The 17,925-nt window shown below is 45.7% G+C and overlaps 1 protein-coding gene across 1 annotated transcript in view; it reads right to left on the bottom strand.

Annotated features, from left to right (window-relative positions):
* Positions 1 to 17,925, bottom strand: part of SCML4 (Scm polycomb group protein like 4) — a 65,318-nt gene that overhangs the window by 27,487 nt on the left and 19,906 nt on the right. Inside the window, exons 2-5 of the mRNA XM_066545820.1 lie at positions 15,124 to 15,329; positions 6,590 to 6,719; positions 3,882 to 4,082; positions 496 to 690 (exon numbers count right to left, since the gene is read on the bottom strand). Of these exons, the coding sequence (XP_066401917.1) occupies positions 496 to 690; positions 3,882 to 4,082; positions 6,590 to 6,719; positions 15,124 to 15,324 (727 nt within the window). The 5' untranslated portion in view covers positions 15,325 to 15,329. The remainder of the gene's footprint in view (positions 1 to 495; positions 691 to 3,881; positions 4,083 to 6,589; positions 6,720 to 15,123; positions 15,330 to 17,925) is intronic.

Genomic DNA, 17,925 nt, shown 5'->3' with positions numbered 1-17,925 from the left:
GCACAGCACTGTCACCGTCATTTTTTCTGGAAAATCCCTTCGCCCAGGATTTTGCTCTTGTCAAACTGAGAAGCCGCAGAGAAAAAGGAAAACAATAATTATCTGATTTGCTTCTCCTGTGTTTTGCTCCTTTGGAATGTGTTTGGAGATTGTTTACCAACAGGTGGTTGTTTCATTGGTTTCATGTGAATTGTTTTGATTTACTGGCCAATCAGGGTCAAGCTGTCTTGGACTCTGGAGAAAGAGTCACAAGTTTTCATTATTAACTTTTAGCCTTCTGTAAGTATCCTTTTTGTATTCTTTAGTATAGTTTAGTTAGTATTCTTTTATATAATATAGTATAATTAAATAATAAATTACCCTTCTAAGAACATGGAGTCAGATTCTTCTTTCCTCCCTGCCATGGGGCACCCCGCAAATACAATACAGCACCAGAAAAAGGACAGCCATTTCTTGCTGGATTACATCTTGAGCCAAGGTGACCAAGCATCCTACCTGCCTCCATCTGTGTGCTTTCACAGCCCTCGGGGCTCTCTGTGCCAGTGTTGTGCTGCTGGAAGGGCTGGTTGCTGAAGAGATTGTCACACAGCAGGCTGCGACACAGCTTCTTCAGGAAGCGCAGCACATACCCAATGCTGTTCACTACCAGCAGGCTCTGGAGATGCTGCTTCCCCTCAAAAGAAGCTGAAACTGGAAAGCAAAACAGGAGCAATTCAATACCTGTGGGTGCATGGCAGAAGGGGGAATGAGAGCAGGGGAAATAATTTTACTCAAGTATTTGCATGTCTTAAAATATTTTGCAAAATTACCCTACCTGAAGCACACAACAAACTGGAAGAGCTTAAGGAGCTGAGTTTGTGTGACCCAGATCACCTTCCCCCTGGAGGGCTGAAAGATGCTGACTGGCATGGTCAGCAGCACAAGGTTTTCTAATATATGCATCCACCTTAAAATTGTGTCGTGTGATTAGAAGGAGGCTATCATGATACCCTGGTCTAAGAAAGGGCAGAGAAAGTGATGTGCAGTGATCACCAGTAGTGATGGGTAGGCTGACTTCAGCAGTACCCAAGGTTATAAATGATAATGGGGAGATAAGAATTAAAGGCATGGTTGTGAAGGAATGAAAGGTACCAGGATTGTACTGAAGAGAGAGGTAACAGCTTCATCGTTGATCTTTATTTACTGAGTTAACTGCATTTATAGGCAAGGAAGTGTTGGCAGTTGTGGTCAATCCAGAATTCAGTAAAGTATGAGAAATCTTGCATTAAATTGGAAATGATTGCAGACAAGAAGTGGGTCAAGCAATGGCAACAGGATCTGCTGGCAGGAGATCCCAAGTCTCAGAGAGAAACCAGCAGCAGTCCGTGCTGGCACAAAGAGATTTTGTGGATGCTGTAATCTGGCAGACATCACCGATGGAGGAGAGGCCTGGGAGATTGCACAGAAAGAGTTGACTGATTTTGACTTTTGACTTAGTAAAAATGAGTGAAAAACAATCTGTAAAATAAACATATAAAGTGTTTAGAAATCCATAACTCTTTGGAGATGCTCAAAACAACCTGGTGGGACAAGAAATGATAATGCAAGCTTACAGATGCCCATAAAACAGCAAGGTCACAGAGTCATGAAAAACTCAGCTATATTTCCAGAAGGTGTGGAACAAAACATTTCCAGGAGAGAAAATGGAGTGTTAAAGCCGCTATACAAAGTTCAGGAGAAACCTGATATGGATTGTGATGGGCATCATTCTGTGATGGGCATCATCATTTGGTCATACATGCTGAAGAAGGGGGAATTCACACTTGCAGAAGTGCACGGGCAGACTGCATTGATGTTTGGGGAACAGAAATTTTCCCTGTGGCATTGCAGCCAACACCATCCTGCTATGTGGGACTGTGCAAGACACCTGCACTCCTTTCACTGGTGCAGTGATCTTCCTCACCTGAAAGGAACTGTGTATTTCAGCCTAGCAGGATGGGGGTGGCTCTCTTAGAAGTACATTTAAGGGTAAGAACAGGGCAATTAAAATTCCTGTGTAAGCCTGTCAGGGGGCATACTTACCCAGGAATCAAAAAAAGGGCATAAAAGCCATGGGAGGGGTGGAGGGGTCAAAACAGACCCACCAGGATCTGTTATAGCAAGACAGATTCAATTTCAACAGATTTGTAGGGAGGACAGCATGATATGGCTGCCTGAAGTCTTCCACCTGGAAGGTTCTTTCCCAATCCTATAGTTTAGCTGCCACCACTACTAACAAGAAAAAATTGCAACATTAGACTTATAATTTTGGGGATAACTTCAGAGATTTCCTGTTGGCCTGAGCTGCTGTGAGGGATCATGCTCCACAGCTGGTTGAGCATCTGTGAGCCAAGCCATGGGAAGAATGGAAAGCCCCTGACAAAACTCATCTGCACTGCTGGGAGTGAAGTGCAATTACAGAGCCATGCCATGACTAGGAGGCCATTCACCCCTCTTTGATGACTAGAAGAACCATGAAATTACGAGAAATGTTTAGTTCAGGTGAAGTTGAAGCTGAGCCAGCTCAGAGGAGCTGAGACCAAGGATTTTGGCAGGCTTGGTGCATAATATGACTCTCCTGATTCTAATGAAAGTCATATATGCAGCACAGAACGAGGCAAAAATGAAACTTTGCATGAATTGATTCAGTCTTGTGTTTCTGTGAACAAGTCTGGAACATTCTCAGAGTATTTTTGGTGTCCCTTAGGGAAGGCACACCTGTGATTACAGAGAACTTGAGGAGAGGGAAGAAGCAAGATTTATATGCTGCACAGAGGGCCAGAGCTTGGGCTCCCACACAAGAAGGTCCCAGTGGCACAGCTGAGCATCTGCAGTCCCTGTGAAACTGATTGGACTTGCAATCCTTGGCTTTGTGTTTGTGCCTGACTCATCTGCAGCAGCTCATTGGAGAGTGCTGTTCCCATATTCCCATCATTGTTTCATTCCCACTGCATCCCCATATGCCAAAATAATGTTGTGACACAAAACTCTTGCTGTGATAGAAGAAAAGTTCACATTCACACTGAGAACTGGGCCAGGGGATTCACTGTGGGACATGGGAGTTTCATCAGACGCAGCAAGAAGTGCCACTGCGGGAAGACAAGGAGCTGCTGGGAAGCTCCCCTTGGTCTTTTATTCTCTCTGATATATTTGTGTAGACTGTGTGCAGTCCTGCTGCATGGGGAATTTGCTGTGGGACTTTTGCATTTCCTGCAGCAGAGAGCAGGTTTGGCCCATGAGCTGCAGGCAGAGCAGCTAAACTCCATTAAAGTTGTCCTTTTGTGAAACACAGAATCATCAAGTTATATAAAGATTTTGGCTGGAAGGGACCTTTATAGGTCATTTAGTCCAACCCTCCTGCAATGACCAGGGACATCTTCAGCTAGCTCAGATTGCTCCAATACACATCCAGCCTGACCTTGAATATATCTGAGCTTGGGGCATCTGAGTTTGGGGCATCCATCACTTCTCTGGACAACTTGTTCCAGAGTTCTGCCACCCTCATCACACGAGGCATGCATGTGTACTTGTGGTGGCAATGTGTGTCATGAAGTGGGCTGGCATTGCTGCCCACGCTTGAATAGCTGCATGAAAACAGCTCTCAGCCCTGGCCTCAGCACTGTTCCAAAGAGTGGTAAGAGGCAGACTCTGGAGTGCATGTTCCTCACCTGAATCACCACTGCAATACCCTTGACCAACATTCTTTCATCTGACACCAAGGCGATTCCTGCAGCAGCTCATTTTGCAAAGGCATAAGTGATATTCAAAGCTGGTTGCCACCCCACTGATGGGAACAGGACATCCAGGGCAGTCAGGATTAAGGAACATATTAAACACTTCCCTACTGTGCACAAACCCCTCACCTGACACCATCTCTCCTCCATAGCCCTGCCTGAGGAGGGAGAAGACCACCTTTTGCTGGAGCGCACAGTCGATGCAGGCTTGCACTGCCTGCTGCAGGGCTGCTGACGGCCGCTCGGGGCCAAAGTGCTCCGGCAGCTGCTGCACCTTTCTTCTGTCAAGGTACGGCCCCAGGTTCGCTTGCTTGTTGACATAAATGCAGACTGTAGACATAAAATCCCAACAAGGTTATTACAAAACAGTCCTGGGAGCATCCTAGGAAATGCTAGCATTCTACATTTCTATTCATTTCCCAAGTTCTTCCTTCACTGGTGAATTGTTGTCACTTGTGATGCCAGAGCCAGACTTCCTTGTGCTAATGACCCATTGCCAGAGCAAAACAAGCTGAGTTTAGGTCTAGCTCAGTTTCACAGGTTAGGATAAGCTACACACATCTAAAAAAGCTCCTATGTATGCCTGGGGTTTGCTGTCTTGACTCCACTTTGTCCACGCAACTTGTGACCAGAAAAATGTTCTGGGAGTGCAGAACAGTAACTAGCAGTGGTGACTTCACAGCAAGGAGGGAATGCCAGCCTGAGGTGTGTTTTCAGATTATTTTTTTCCTTTGTTTTTAGACTGGTTCATTGACAGCTGCTGTGAGAAGCACTGCTCTGAGATGACTTTTGTAAAGCCTTTGGATCCTTCCTTCTTCAAACGCAGCTGTAATTTCTGGAGGGTTTTGCTGCACAGTGCCATGGCAGAAATCTGGTCTTTGGGAGCTTCCTAACCCTCCATGTCCAACCTAACACTCTACAAACTGCATTAAGTTGAGAGAAATGGTACATGGTGTGCAGTGCTACATTCTGGGACTGCAACAACGTGAGTGTGCTTCAGAGGGGTCCCTGAGGGAGTCTGCCCCAGCCTCTCCACAGCCAAGCCCTGCACACCTCCTCTCAAAAGCTGCAAAGGCAGTTTTTCTACATGCCATCAGGCCTGCCAGCAATAGCCAAAAATTGAGCATTCTCCTCACTACCATGAACTTATTTTAAGCTTGGCTGAGGCTAACTGCATCTCAGGGGAAGCAGGGATAGAGCTGGGTAACTAAGGGCGACTAAGACACAGCCTAAAGTCAGGCTAAAGTGAGACATATTATAATAGCTGGCTGAGTGTGCTCGAGCTGTCATCTCTCAAACAATATAACATTATCTTCTGACAGAAATCAGATATGTGACAAAAAAACTGCATCAAGCAGAGTGGAGGACATGATGACAGCTGTGTAAAGTTGGAAATAATTTACAGTTTGCATCACCATAATGAAAATCTAGTGCAACTGTCACAGTGCACTCTGCTTCCCCATCTTGCAGGGACCAGCAGAAGGGGCTCAAGCAGTACATCCAGGGTAAACAGGGGGATAATAGCAATCATACTTATCATTACACCACTTCACACCTTCCATGTGCCAAACAAACAAAGGGATAGTACACTGAAAATACGGCAGCGGCAAGCAGGAATTGCAGGGGGATGTCAGAGTGCAGCTTTCCCAGAGTCCACACCTTGACAAATCTGCAGAATGAGGTTCTCTGTGTGACAATCCCCTGGTTTTGTCGGGGCTCAGCTGTGGGAGGGACTCTGCAGCTTGCAGGCAATGTGCTGGGTCCCCCACTGCAGAGCCAGGGTCCCTACAGTCCTTCTGAAGCAGAGAGGGAGGTAAAAGCTGGCTTGAGCTTCCCTTCACTTCCTGCCAGCCCTGGTGGGAACCTGCATGCTCTGTAGGGAGGAAAGGTGCCAGTGGCATGAGGATGGGCAGACAGAGGTGTGGGGCACTACCTGAAATGACCCACAGAGCCTTTGGAGCCACCCTGGTGATCTGGCAGGGCTGCAGGACTGTGCCTCCCTGTCCCGCTTCAAAAGCAGCCCTGGGCACAGCCTCTCAGGGCACTTCCATCCACTCAGCTGCTGTTTGCCAAGTGCTTTGCAGACTTTGCGTGTGAAGGGACAAACGAGAATAAAACATATTATTGTCATTGTTGCTGGGTTTAGTATCATTCTGCCACCAGAGCAGATGGAAAACTTCTCCTCTGTGCATCCCAGCTAAGAAATAATGGGATTTATGTGTTGTGTTTAGATTCTAATGTTATCTAATCCATTTCTCTGCTGAAATCTCAGGGTAAATCAGCTGTCTTGTTGATTTTCTTCTCATTTACATCACTTTAAAAGCCTTGACCTATGTTACTTCTGGTACTATAAACAAAAAGAAGGAGTAAGACCGTGTTTTCTGACTAGATTTGGAAATGACCATGCCTGCTGCTGTGATAAGGTATTGGGGTTTTTGTGCTGGCAGCCCTGCCTACAGTCAGACCATGGCTCCTCCGTTCTTCTCCCCACAGCTGTAACAGATGTTTCATGTTCACACAGGGATTTAAGTTGATCACTGCAACGTATTAGATGGGGTGAAAATGTTAGGTATAAAATGGAGCATTCATGGGTTTTTGATGTTCACATTTCAAGAGCAATGGGACTGACATCTCCACTAAACTTGACACACAGCAGTCAAAATAAAATCTTGTAGGATAACTTTGCTCCTTGTCACTGGTCACTAGACTAATCTGCAAACACCCCATTTTCATGAGCTCCCCCTGCTCTGGAAAGCCCAGCATCTGGCTGTGACATCTGGCTGTCAGCTCGTGGCTCCTGCTCACCCCTTGGCCAAGGAGCACTTGAGGCTGAGTACCTGTGAGAGCCTGTGGGGTGTCTGAGTTGGGTACCGTGGCTGCATCCTGGGGGATTGAGCTGATATCTGGCTCCGGCGTGCTTCTCGGCGGAGAGATTGCTAAAGGAGTCATCAGGACACGAGACTTCAGCTGCAAAAAATAATGAAAGTATACACAAGATATTCCAATTTTATTCTATGGATGTCACGCCCCATGAACTCCCACTCATTAGCAATCTGCTATTGCATCACTTTCTCCAGGCCAGAAGATCCATCCTGCTCCCAGGAGGATACTGGAGCCTGAAGCCTGACTGATTTGCTGCAGACAGCAACGCCTTAAGCTACAGGATGCAAATATTATGCCACCCACCGGGTAGTTATTTACACCTGAGCAAATTGAGCCTAACACTCCAACAAATCAGCGCAATGGCATTTTACGAGCCATTTCATGTGGGTGTAAACAATGCTCCACAACTCAGAAACATGGGGTCTTTAACTGCATCATAATTTAGGGCCAAATTCTGCTCTTGGTTGCAGGGCTGTAAATCTTGTGTAAATCCAGTGGCACCAAGAGGCTACTCTGGGCTGACACCCATGTAAATAAGCTCACACTGTGGTCCAGATTGTGCTATTACCAGCTAGTAAATACAAACTGCTGCGCTGCTGCACCCTGTGAGCTTTGCAACCTGCAGCCCAGCTTGGAGAAGAGAAGCATGATGTGAATTTACGGTGCAATATCACTGTGTCTTTATGCTGCCAGTACCTGGCAACTTCTCACCAGTCAAATGATGATCAGGTCCTCATATTTAAAAAGGACTTATGTGATGGATGTGACCTGAAGGTACCACTCTTGCTTTTCCTCTTGCTGAGAAGAGGAGTAGGGGGAAAGCAGAGAGCCAAGCACACAGCTTGCTGGCTTATATATTTACATGTCCTACACCAAAATGTTCTTCTGACAGGTACTTATTTCCTTTTGTTGTTTTTCAGTGGACAATGTACAAAGTATATTTTAGGCAGAAATGAAGTAGACAACTGCCTACAAACCAAACCTTGAGCAATCCTTGGTGGAGAGTAGAAGTTGTTTTGGATGAAGACTTTGGACTTGTTGTCCATGATTATGAAGTTAAAATGTCTATAATAATTGTCACTGTTTCAGTATAATGGTAAAACTAGAAAGCTGTGGAAAGGAGAGGGAAGTATGTAGGACTTAGGGACATCTAAGTGAGTTTTTACCACCGCCTTCCCTGGGGCAAGCTAAATCCTTTTGTTTTCAGCCTGAAAGAGGAAAAAATATTCAATAAGTGCATCTGAGACAAGCTGTGGATTTCACCTCCTGCCGTATGGCAGTTACAACTGTATGGGGGACCCTGAGCTGGCCCCTGGTTAGTGCCATTTCTCACTTGCCTGGGTTGTCCCGTTTTTGTAGAGTTGTCTTGCCTTCAGATTGGGATCAAGAATGACCAGTGACAAAGTGCTGTCAGTTTCTTTTCACAGAATCACTGACTATGCTGAGTTGGAAGGGACCCACAAGGATCATCAAGGCCCTCCACAGGACCATCCCCAAGAGTCACACCCTGTGCCTGAGAGCATTGTCCAAATCCTTTTGAACTCTGTTAGGCTTGGTGCTTACTTCCTTGGGGACCCTGTTCCAGTGCCCAACCACCCTCTGGGTGAAGAACCTTTTCCTTATATCCAACCTAAATCTTCCCTAATACAACTTCAGGCCATTCCCTCAGGTCCTGTTGCTGCTCACCACAGAGAAGGGATCAGTGCCTGCCCCTCCTTTTCCCCTCATGAGGAATTTGTAGACTTCAGTGAGGCTTCCCCTCAGTCTCCTCCAGGCTGAGCAGACCAAGTGACCTCAGCCACTCCTCATATGCTTTCACCTCAAGGCCCTTCACCGTCTTTGTTGTTCTCCTTTAGATGCTCTCTAATACTTTAATATCTTTTTATACTGTGGTGCCCAAAACTGCCCCCAGCACTCGAGATGAGGCCACCCCAGTGCAGAGCAGAGCAAAGCAGGACAATCCCTTCCCTTGCTTGGCTGGTGATGCTGAGCCTGATGCCCCCAGGACACCGCTGGCCCTTCTGGCTGCCAGGGCACTGCTGACTCATGTTCCACTTGTCATCAGCCAGGATTCCCAGGTCCCTTTCCACAGCACTGCTTCCCAGCCTCTCATTGCCCAATCTGTCTGTGTATCCATCCCAGGTACAGAATCCAGCACTTTACCTCATTGAAATTCATAGGGTTTGTGTTTGCCCAATCCTCTGATTTGTCAAGGTCTCTCTCCTGGGCCTCCCTGCCCTCGAAGGAATCAACAGCTCCTCCCAGTTTTTTATCATCTGTGAGCTCTCTTAGTGTCCCTTCCAGACCTGCATCCAAGTCATTTATGAAGATGTTGAAGAGCACAGGGCTGGGGCATTGAGCCCTGTGGGAAACCCATCAGTGACAGGTCACCAGTCCAATGTCACCCCATTCCCTGTAACCCTTTGTGCCTGACTGGTGAGCCAGTTGCTCACCCATGGCATGATGTGTTTATCCAGCTGTGTGCCTGACATTTTGTCCAGAAGGATACTGTGAGAGACCGTATCAAAATCTTTACTGAATGGGAAGAGAATAGAGTTTCAAAAACCAAGGTCTCCATCCAGTTTGGGATTTATTCCACCTAAGAAGGTGAGAAGCAGCATGATTTATTACATTCTATAGCAATATGTCAATTATTCGCTTTTCTATGGCAAAGTGGGCTGGCAAAGTGAAACTTTGGGTAGCCCATATGTTAGGCTTCTGGGCTTGTTTTTGATCACATATATATATACACACACATACACAAAGAATATGTATGTACATAGGTGCATTTGTACACACTCTGTATTTATTACATAAAATAGATATATTTCTAGAGAGATGTGCAGATATAAAATCACAAAAGCATTTAGGTTGGAAAAGACTGCTAAGATCATCGAGTCCAATCATTTCCTAACATTGCCAGGACCACTACTATACCATGTCCCTAAACACCTACATATCTTTTGAACACTTCCAGGCACAGTGATTCCACCATTCCCTTTGTTCCAGTGCTTGAACACCCTTTTAGCGATGATTTTTTTCCAAATATACCATCCAAACCTCCCCTAGCAAAACTTGAGGCCATTTACCTTTTCCTTACTGCTGATTGTCTGGGAGAAGAGACCAACCTCACCTGGCTACACCCTCCTGTCAGGTGGCTATAGAGATTGAAAAGGTCTCCCCTAAACCTCCTTCTCTCCAGGCTAAACAACCCCAGCTCCCTCAGCTGCTCCTCATAAAGCTGATGCTCCAGACCCTTCACTGGCTTTGTTGTCCTTCTCTGGACAGGCTCTAGCAACACTTGTATGCTCTCACTCTTACATTTCTCTATATAGATACTATTTTTGAGACAGTATACCTGACAAACTCTGCTTCACTTACATGTTGGCTCCCTAATATCCTTACTGGCTCACATTCCTGTGGTCCCAAACAGAGGCACAAAAGTCCCCTCTTCAGCCCCTGAGCCTCGTGAGTGTATGCTGCCCCACCAACACTGTGCACTGCCTCACCAGCATCATCAGACCTTTTTCCCCTCCCAGATCTTGGAGGCTCAGGCAGCCTTACATCCAAGAGCAAATAAACAGAAGGCAAGGCTTGTGTAAACTCTATAGTGTGGAAGCCCGTTTCTTTGTTTATGGAAAGCCCCCCTGTTTTAGTGAACAATTTACTGCAAAATTAATTGCAACAAAATGTGTTCTACAGCCTCTGGGTACAGATAAATGTCATTTTATTAGGGGTAGTAGAGAACTGGGCTTTGTTAAATCAAAATGAAACAATGCCTGATTAGTGCAAGAGACAGTACACTAAGCAAACAACAGCTTAGCTGCCTCCTGGCCACTGAAATCCTGAGTAGTCCTTGAATATAATGAAGGGTAAATCTCAAAGTATTCCATTTAAAGATGTCTTTTCTTGGACTGAGTCTTCTCTATGGAAAAGCCAACCCAACCACCAGCTGACTGAGAGCCTGCCAGTAGAAAGCACATATGTGTGAGAGTCAAAAAAAGCAGTGAAGAAGAGAGAAAGAGAAAGAAAAAGAGACAGAGGAAATCTGTCAGAGCACATTGGGAAATCCTTGTGGTAAGGCATTGGAATCAACTTTTGACTATCAAATGTTGTGAGTTTTGATATGCACAGCATGAGATGTAAAAGTGGTTGCTTTAAAACAAGATCTACAACCACCTCCCTACTCTTACAGACTTTCTACCATGGAAATGGGATCAGAGAAAGCTGATCAGGGATTCTGGGCAGGAAATAAGTGTGTCTACTTTATCAAAGTCACCATGCATTAGATGCAGAGAGAGTGGGCTTTTGTGCCATCAATGTTGGCTACAAGTTTGTTTGAGTATGCAATGACTGGGGATGGGGAGGACTCTGCTGAGTCCTGGAGTTTTTATTACAATCTGCACACCTCTTCAGAGAAGCCAGGATTTATCTAACTGATATTTTTGTCATCCCCACCAAAAAAAAGAAAGAGGGTGAAGAACATTTGCCAGGCAACATTTTTTTTATTTCTGAAGACCTCTGCCAGCTTGTATAATAAAATACATGGGAAAGTAACAGGATGAACCACAACACAATCTTTCCCTGCAGTTTTCTTAAACCACTTAGATGCAGGTTCTCATTTTTATGGCTCCCTGTTCCCCTGTACCTGTTGTCCCTTGTCCTGAAAAAACAATTGCTAGAAAAGGCCGGAATTCACCCCATCCCCATGGGCCTTTGTCCTTCCAGAAGGCAGAGGCACCTCCTGGCAATGGGAGCTTTTGCTGCCGGAGACAGAACCATCTCCAGCCCCTGCAAATGTGCACTAAGGTGAGTGTCTGAGCCAGCCTGGTCCTGCCAGGTGGATTTCTGATGGCTGGACAGAAGGTTGCCATTAAATATGCACCAGGGAAGCACAGAGCTTCTGAGCACATATTTTGGGGTCCGTGACTGGGTGCATTTGGCTGTGAGTGAGGACACTCATAGCACAAGCCCTGTCACTGAGGGTGAGAGGGGAGGTCAGCTGGCAAAGGCAAGCACTATCCAAGGTCTTTCCCACCTTTTCTTGTGTTGTGCAATAACTTTATTCTGCACAACAAATGATGCAAGAGAGTCTGCACACAGCCTCCTACATCCCATCAGTGTTCCACAGAGAATGAGGCAGGTAACCTTGACAGGAGAGTATACAACCTCCAAATCCAAGGCTGTATCGCAGGACAGGTGAATAAACAGGACACTTTAAGGTTGTCTGTGCAATCTCATTCCCGATGCATCCAAATCCTGACTGCTTATTTGTCATCATTAGTATTGACTCCCAGGGCAGCAGGGTAACCCGTGCCCCGTAATGGAACTGTCACTCCACACGTGTGACTCTCACTGCCCGCCCCACCTGGCTGAGCTGGGCTGGGGCCACCTCCCTGGCTGGGAGCTGCACTGGTTGCATAGAGGGACAAACTGCCCTAGAGCTGCCCAAAGGGTGCCATGGCTTTGCTGCCCTCTGGGAGGGACGTGGTGGTCTGTGCTGCAGTGCTGCCCCATGCACACGTGCCTCAATGTCCTCTGACAGGGCGACTCCCTGCAGGGTGCTAACAAACCCTTCCCTCTTACAGCCTTTCCAGGCAGCTCTTCAGGGCTGCTCTCACTCACAGCCACAGAAATAAAACCCATCCATCGACTAACCTCCCCCCTGGCTGCCAGAATAGGCTTTTTCCCAGAGATTTAGACAATCAGAAAGAATATTGTATTTTGGGGAAATGTAACATTTTATGGCAAATAGCTCCACATAAGGTACAAAACAGTTTTTGGAAAAACAGCTGATGAAATTTTATAGCCAAAGCTGTGAAAAAATAAACAGAATAGCAAGGAAAAGACTTTTCTTGGTGATGAAGTGTGATGAAATGTCATTTCAGGAAGACACAGATATTTCCTTTAATATCAATGAAAACAGGCAATGGGTCACCTGTCTATAAAGAGCATGTGATTGAAAATGTCTGTTATTCACATCTTGGTCAAAATATATTTAAATCTAGGCTGTAAATTCCTAGTTTCTTAAAAATTCAGAAGTATTTTTCCATCTGTTCTGTAACAATTCAGCTCTCTGGATGCTATAAAGAATTTGGTCGTCTGCCATTTGGGCAAGGAGTCATTTTTTAAAATGCATTTAAGTCTTGTGGTATCTGAAACTCATACAATTATCGAGCTAATTAAATCAAGCTAGAGTTCCCCATCAAAAAATGTAATTTTTGACTCACTCTGGGGAAGTGCTTTGAATGGAGAGGGGCTCACTTCAGCTGAGCACACAGCGTACAAAGGCACCTCATGGAAAAACATTGCTTTGTTGTATGAATCCTACAGCTCAAATCAGCCAGGCCAGGTGCCATGGGTGCTGCAGCTCATCAGTGTCAGCCCCATCCACCTGAGCCATTGGATATAAAAGGATGCCTTGTTATGTGCCATGCTTGCCTAGAAGAAGCCTCATCTCAGATCCAGTGCCGAAGGAAGGATGCTGTTGCCTCCTCTCCAAGTGCCTGGGGACAAAGAGGAGGAGTGTGTGGTACCCAGCCAGGGATAAAGTGTCCCTTTGGAAGAAGTGAGGGACACAGCAATCAAATGCTCAGCCACATAGGTCCAAAGCACAGTGCTACTGCAGCATTTCCAGGAATTTAAGTCTATCACTTCTCCCATTTCTATATGTGTGGTGATTGGTGAAAGGCATTTTTCCAGGTGGATGAATGGGTACATTTGGGATAGAACGGAACATATTCCACAGCATTCTTTTTCTTTTTTTTTTTTTTTTTTTTTTGGTCAAATTACAAATCAAATGCAAATGCATGAGCAAGAAGTGGGGGTCATCAAGACAAGCAGGGACAGAAGGGACAGGGTCTGAAAAACCCTGCATACAAGGTCATTGTGGTATTTGGCAAATCACTCAATCTCAAACCTCAAAGACCCAATTTCACCACATTTATTATTGTCCAGACTGAATGGTTTTGATCTGAAGAGTCTGCAAGTCACCCACTTTACTGATAATAACTAAATTACTTGAAATAAATATGATATATAATAAACTTGATATAAGAAATACCTCAAGTAAAGCAATTCAGATATTTCCATCCTGGAGTTTTCTCCTGATATGTAAGTGAAAAAACAAAAAGTATTTCCATATCCCACATTCTACAAAACACTTGAATCTTTGTCCCAGTCTTAGCTCGGAGCTCTATTTTGGACAACTGTTGGCCAGAGATTAGGGGAAAGGAGAGAAAGGTAAAGATGAGGGTAGCCTGCTCTAGATTAAGCTCAAGTCCAAGGCTCACAGCAATCAAACAGTCGGCCCCTGTGTCCAGAGCTCAGCCAGCAGCACCATGCATGGGATGTTGTTGCCTCCTATGAGCCAGGAGAGATCCATGGAAGAGCCAGGCAACACCCTGGACAAGATCTTCTCCAGGAAGGCTGGGTCAGCCTTGTGCATACCCTGATTGTTTTATTTGCTTTTGTGTCTTGAAACCACAAACCCAAGCAGCTCTGATTTTCCAACAGTCTGCAATTTGCCCTCCTTGCGCATCACTCTGCATGTCTGTGCCAGTGCCCATTCAGAACAAGGAACAGGCATGGCAAACATGCACAGTGCCCCGAGCTGGCTGGGGACAGAGACGGAGAGATAAACAGAGCAATCTGCTAACAAAAGACTCCTTACTAAGCTGTGGCCCAATTTCACTCCCCAGAACAAATTCTCCTTCCCTGAGCATCACAGTACATTTTTGCCTGGTGTGAGGCATCACAGTGGCACTGCTCCCACTGCAGCGCTGAGCCCACTGCAAGTGATGTGGTGGGAGACACCCAGCCCAGCAGCAGCATCAGAAGGGCTTAAGGCACTAAGGGTTCCTGGCTTTCTTTAGTTCTGCCTTTGCCCCAGGGTTGCACAGAGACCTGGGCAGTGAGCAGACAAATAAAGTGAAATACCATTATTTTTCTCACATGCCCCTCTTTTCTTTTTTCCTTTGGAAAGTAGCTTCCCACCCCCCACCCCCCCCTTTATTTCCACTCTCCTGTATTCCTTTCCTTCTCTGTTCAGCTTGTTCAATTTCTAATCACTGTTAGTGAGAGAGAGGAAAGTGACAAATGAGAAACCCTTCCCCAAAGGTGTGCAGCCATCCCACACAACACTGTGGAAAGCATTTTCAAACAGACCAAATTCAAATAACTTTAACCTTTGGGAAAACACACATAGTGTGGTTCTTGGGGCGTCCTTTGCAGGACCAGGAGTTGGACTTAATGATCCTGATGGATCTCCTTCAACTTAGAATACTCTACGATTCTGTGATTTTTTTCACCAGATCAGGTAGAAGAGAAACCATCTTCTCTTTCGTTTTTTGGGGTTTTTTTCTTCGCATTGCTCTGCCCCAGACTTGCACAACTTTTCCTCTGTTCCTGCATTTCAGTCGAAATTCTAGAAGAAAATGTATGAAGACCACTAGGAGATGGACAAGGAATGTGAAAGCCATGCATCTACCTTGTGCCCAGGTTTTCTCCCTCTCTTCTTTGGGATCTTCATGCCTGGCAGAGCACTGGCTGGTGCTGAGAAGAGGTTGTGAACAGCCATTTTGATGGGTGCTGGCTGCAGCGGGGGCCGCCCTCGCTTCTTCCCTGCCATCCTGGGGGACTGCATCTCCCCAGCAGCCAGGCTGGGGTCCAGGCACGGTGGGTGGCTCATCTGCCCTAAGGAGACAAAAAAAAAAAAAAAGCAAACCAACTCTTTATTTAGTTTTCATTTTAGTTTGGTTGGTTTTTTTATCCCAAGGCAGTTTTCTCAATGCCGTCATTTTCCCTCTTACCATTGCTCACAAAGCAGCAAGAAACACACCACAGATGTGTGACCCTGGGTGGGATTCACCTGACCACAGCCTTATCTTCACCTGACCACAAAACCCTTATCTTTCCCATTTTCCTCTCCTGACCATGAGTACAGTAGGGAGAGTTGCTCAGGTGGTGAGGCTTCTATTGCAGATGTCCAAGAGGTGAATCCCACAACCTTGGGGATACCACCTCGACCCTGCATCCTGCAGATAAGTCTTATGAAGGCTGGATCTTGCAGTCAGAGGGGGTTTGGAGTAGATGATCTCCTAAAGTTCCTGCCAGCCTGATTTTTCTCACAAATTCTCTGGTTCTGCAAATCCTGCCTCACCTCAGAAGTGCTACCAATACCAAAATGGACTTCCCTCCTCTTCATCCACAGCATTCCTGTGTGGGGAGGCTGGGCTGGGCCATGAGGTAGCCATGCTAGAGGGTAATTGCCAAACATTTCCTCTCTGCAATTTTATAGCATCTGTTACCATGCATGTTAGTAGTGGGCTTCTGGATCTACTCCATCAGCACAGTTACTTCATCACAACTCCATGCAGCTGCTGAAGTTGAGCAGGGGAAATGGAGTGGAATCTGGGCCATTTTCCTCTGCCCAGATTTTAATAAAGAAAACAAATATACAGCTATATGCACAATACCAAGGGAATATACAGCATCCTTCACAGCTTCTAGTAAGGGTCGCCTATGAACAAAGGTTAATTAAAAAAAAAACAACCCAGCTGTAGCAATATGTTTCCAAATGTTATTTTGTCCAGGCATTTGATTTCCTGCATATGGGCAGAATAGTAGTCCCAGTCCTGCCTGCATGCACTGCTAGAGACAAAGGTCCAAGAAATTCTCATACTTTTATGATAAACTTTGCAATGGCTAATGTTGTCAAAATTGTGCTCCCTCGGGCCAGTGATAATGGAAGACCCCCTGTTTTCTGTTTTTTTTTTCACAGAGCAGGCTCACAGCTCTCTCAGCTTCAGAGAAAATCTAAAGATGTAGTTCAAGAGCATTCTCTATATAAAGCAAATAAAGGGTGTTTATTACTACAAACAACTACAATTTTTTACAAAATCTATAAACTATAAAACCTACAAATTTCTCAGAGCACTTCAATTTTCACAATTTCAGAGCCCAGTGTGACCAGAGCTGATGTTGCTAGGAATGAAGCTGGGATTGCTCACTCACATGGTGGGAAGGGTACCACTCAAGAGGGGCTTCTGGTGACAAGTATCTGCAGCTGGAGGCTTCTTTGTTTCAATGGCAAGTATGTTATGTCTAGTTAAAACTCTGTAAGTGTGACTAACCAAAAAGAAACTCACTTTTATGGTATTATCCAGCCTGTAGTTCACACAATCTCATGTATGATAAAAAAACAGAGGGCTCCCAGCCCTACCTTCCAGTAAATGCATTTATTTGCAACATCTTAAAACCTGTGGGTTTTCAATAATGCTAGGGGCATCTGCTCTGTTCAGATAGATCTACTATATATGATGGGACTGCTAGGATTGATTATAACATTTCCAATCTTCAACCCTCCCTGCCTAAAACTCTCAAGCAAATACTGAATGTCAAGCATTGGAGCAGAGCAAACTTGCAGTGCCTGATTTACCATACTGTCCAGAGCCACTGTGGTCGCACTCACTCTCCAGGCATGCTCAGCCAGCTTGGGAACCCCATGGAAGCCTGCCATGGGGCTCTGACTTTTACCAAAGAAAAGCCTCATGTGGCTGCAGAGAATGTCCTTTCAGGGTTAAAATCATCAGGCTTGCCACAGCAGGAGTTAGATGGAAAGGCCCAACTTAAACCTGAACATCACTGCTTTCCTTCTGTCTTCAGCAGTGCTCATTTTCCTCCCTGTAGTGCTTTCTGACCGACACCCTCGGTGTCTCTTCCACCTCCCAAAACAAAACATTCCCAGGTTCTTACATTACAGGCTGTCTGTAGGCAGGCAGTTCAGCAGGGAAAGGAAATGCAACAATTACCCTGGATTTGGCACCAAAACCCACTGAAAGCACAGTGCTGCAGGCTCTGCATTTTGGTCTGCTTTAAACAAAACCTGGCAAGATAAACCTTTGCAGAGGAGCTTGGTGGAGGCCGAGGAAGACAAATGCAGCCCAGGTTTGCTCCCTGCTTGAGGAAGGGAGTGGTTCCTGCAGAGGGGACCACTGGTGGCCATGGGGCTGTGAGAGAGAGGCTGTACACCTGCAGGGGACACCACGCTGCATTGTCTGTATCATATTCTCCTCTGATGGTAAAAGTAGCTGGTGGAACCTCACAAACTCTGAGTTATCAACCCCCAGAAGAAGAGGTACTGACTCAGAGCACTGCTTGGTCAAAAATGTGGCTTTCTTTTGCAACTGGTGAAGTATTAAATGTGTGGTGTTCAGGAGACACAGTAAATTTTAACAATCACAGATGTTTGTCTTCTTTCTGCCCTCCCAATACTCGTGACACTGTGCTT

Source organism: Molothrus aeneus, chromosome 3 (genome assembly GCF_037042795.1).
Source record: "Molothrus aeneus isolate 106 chromosome 3, BPBGC_Maene_1.0, whole genome shotgun sequence".
Classification (NCBI taxonomy): Eukaryota; Metazoa; Chordata; class Aves; order Passeriformes; family Icteridae; genus Molothrus; species Molothrus aeneus.
Note: the sequence above shows the minus strand (reverse complement) of the source record. Positions and strands in the feature narration are given on the sequence as shown.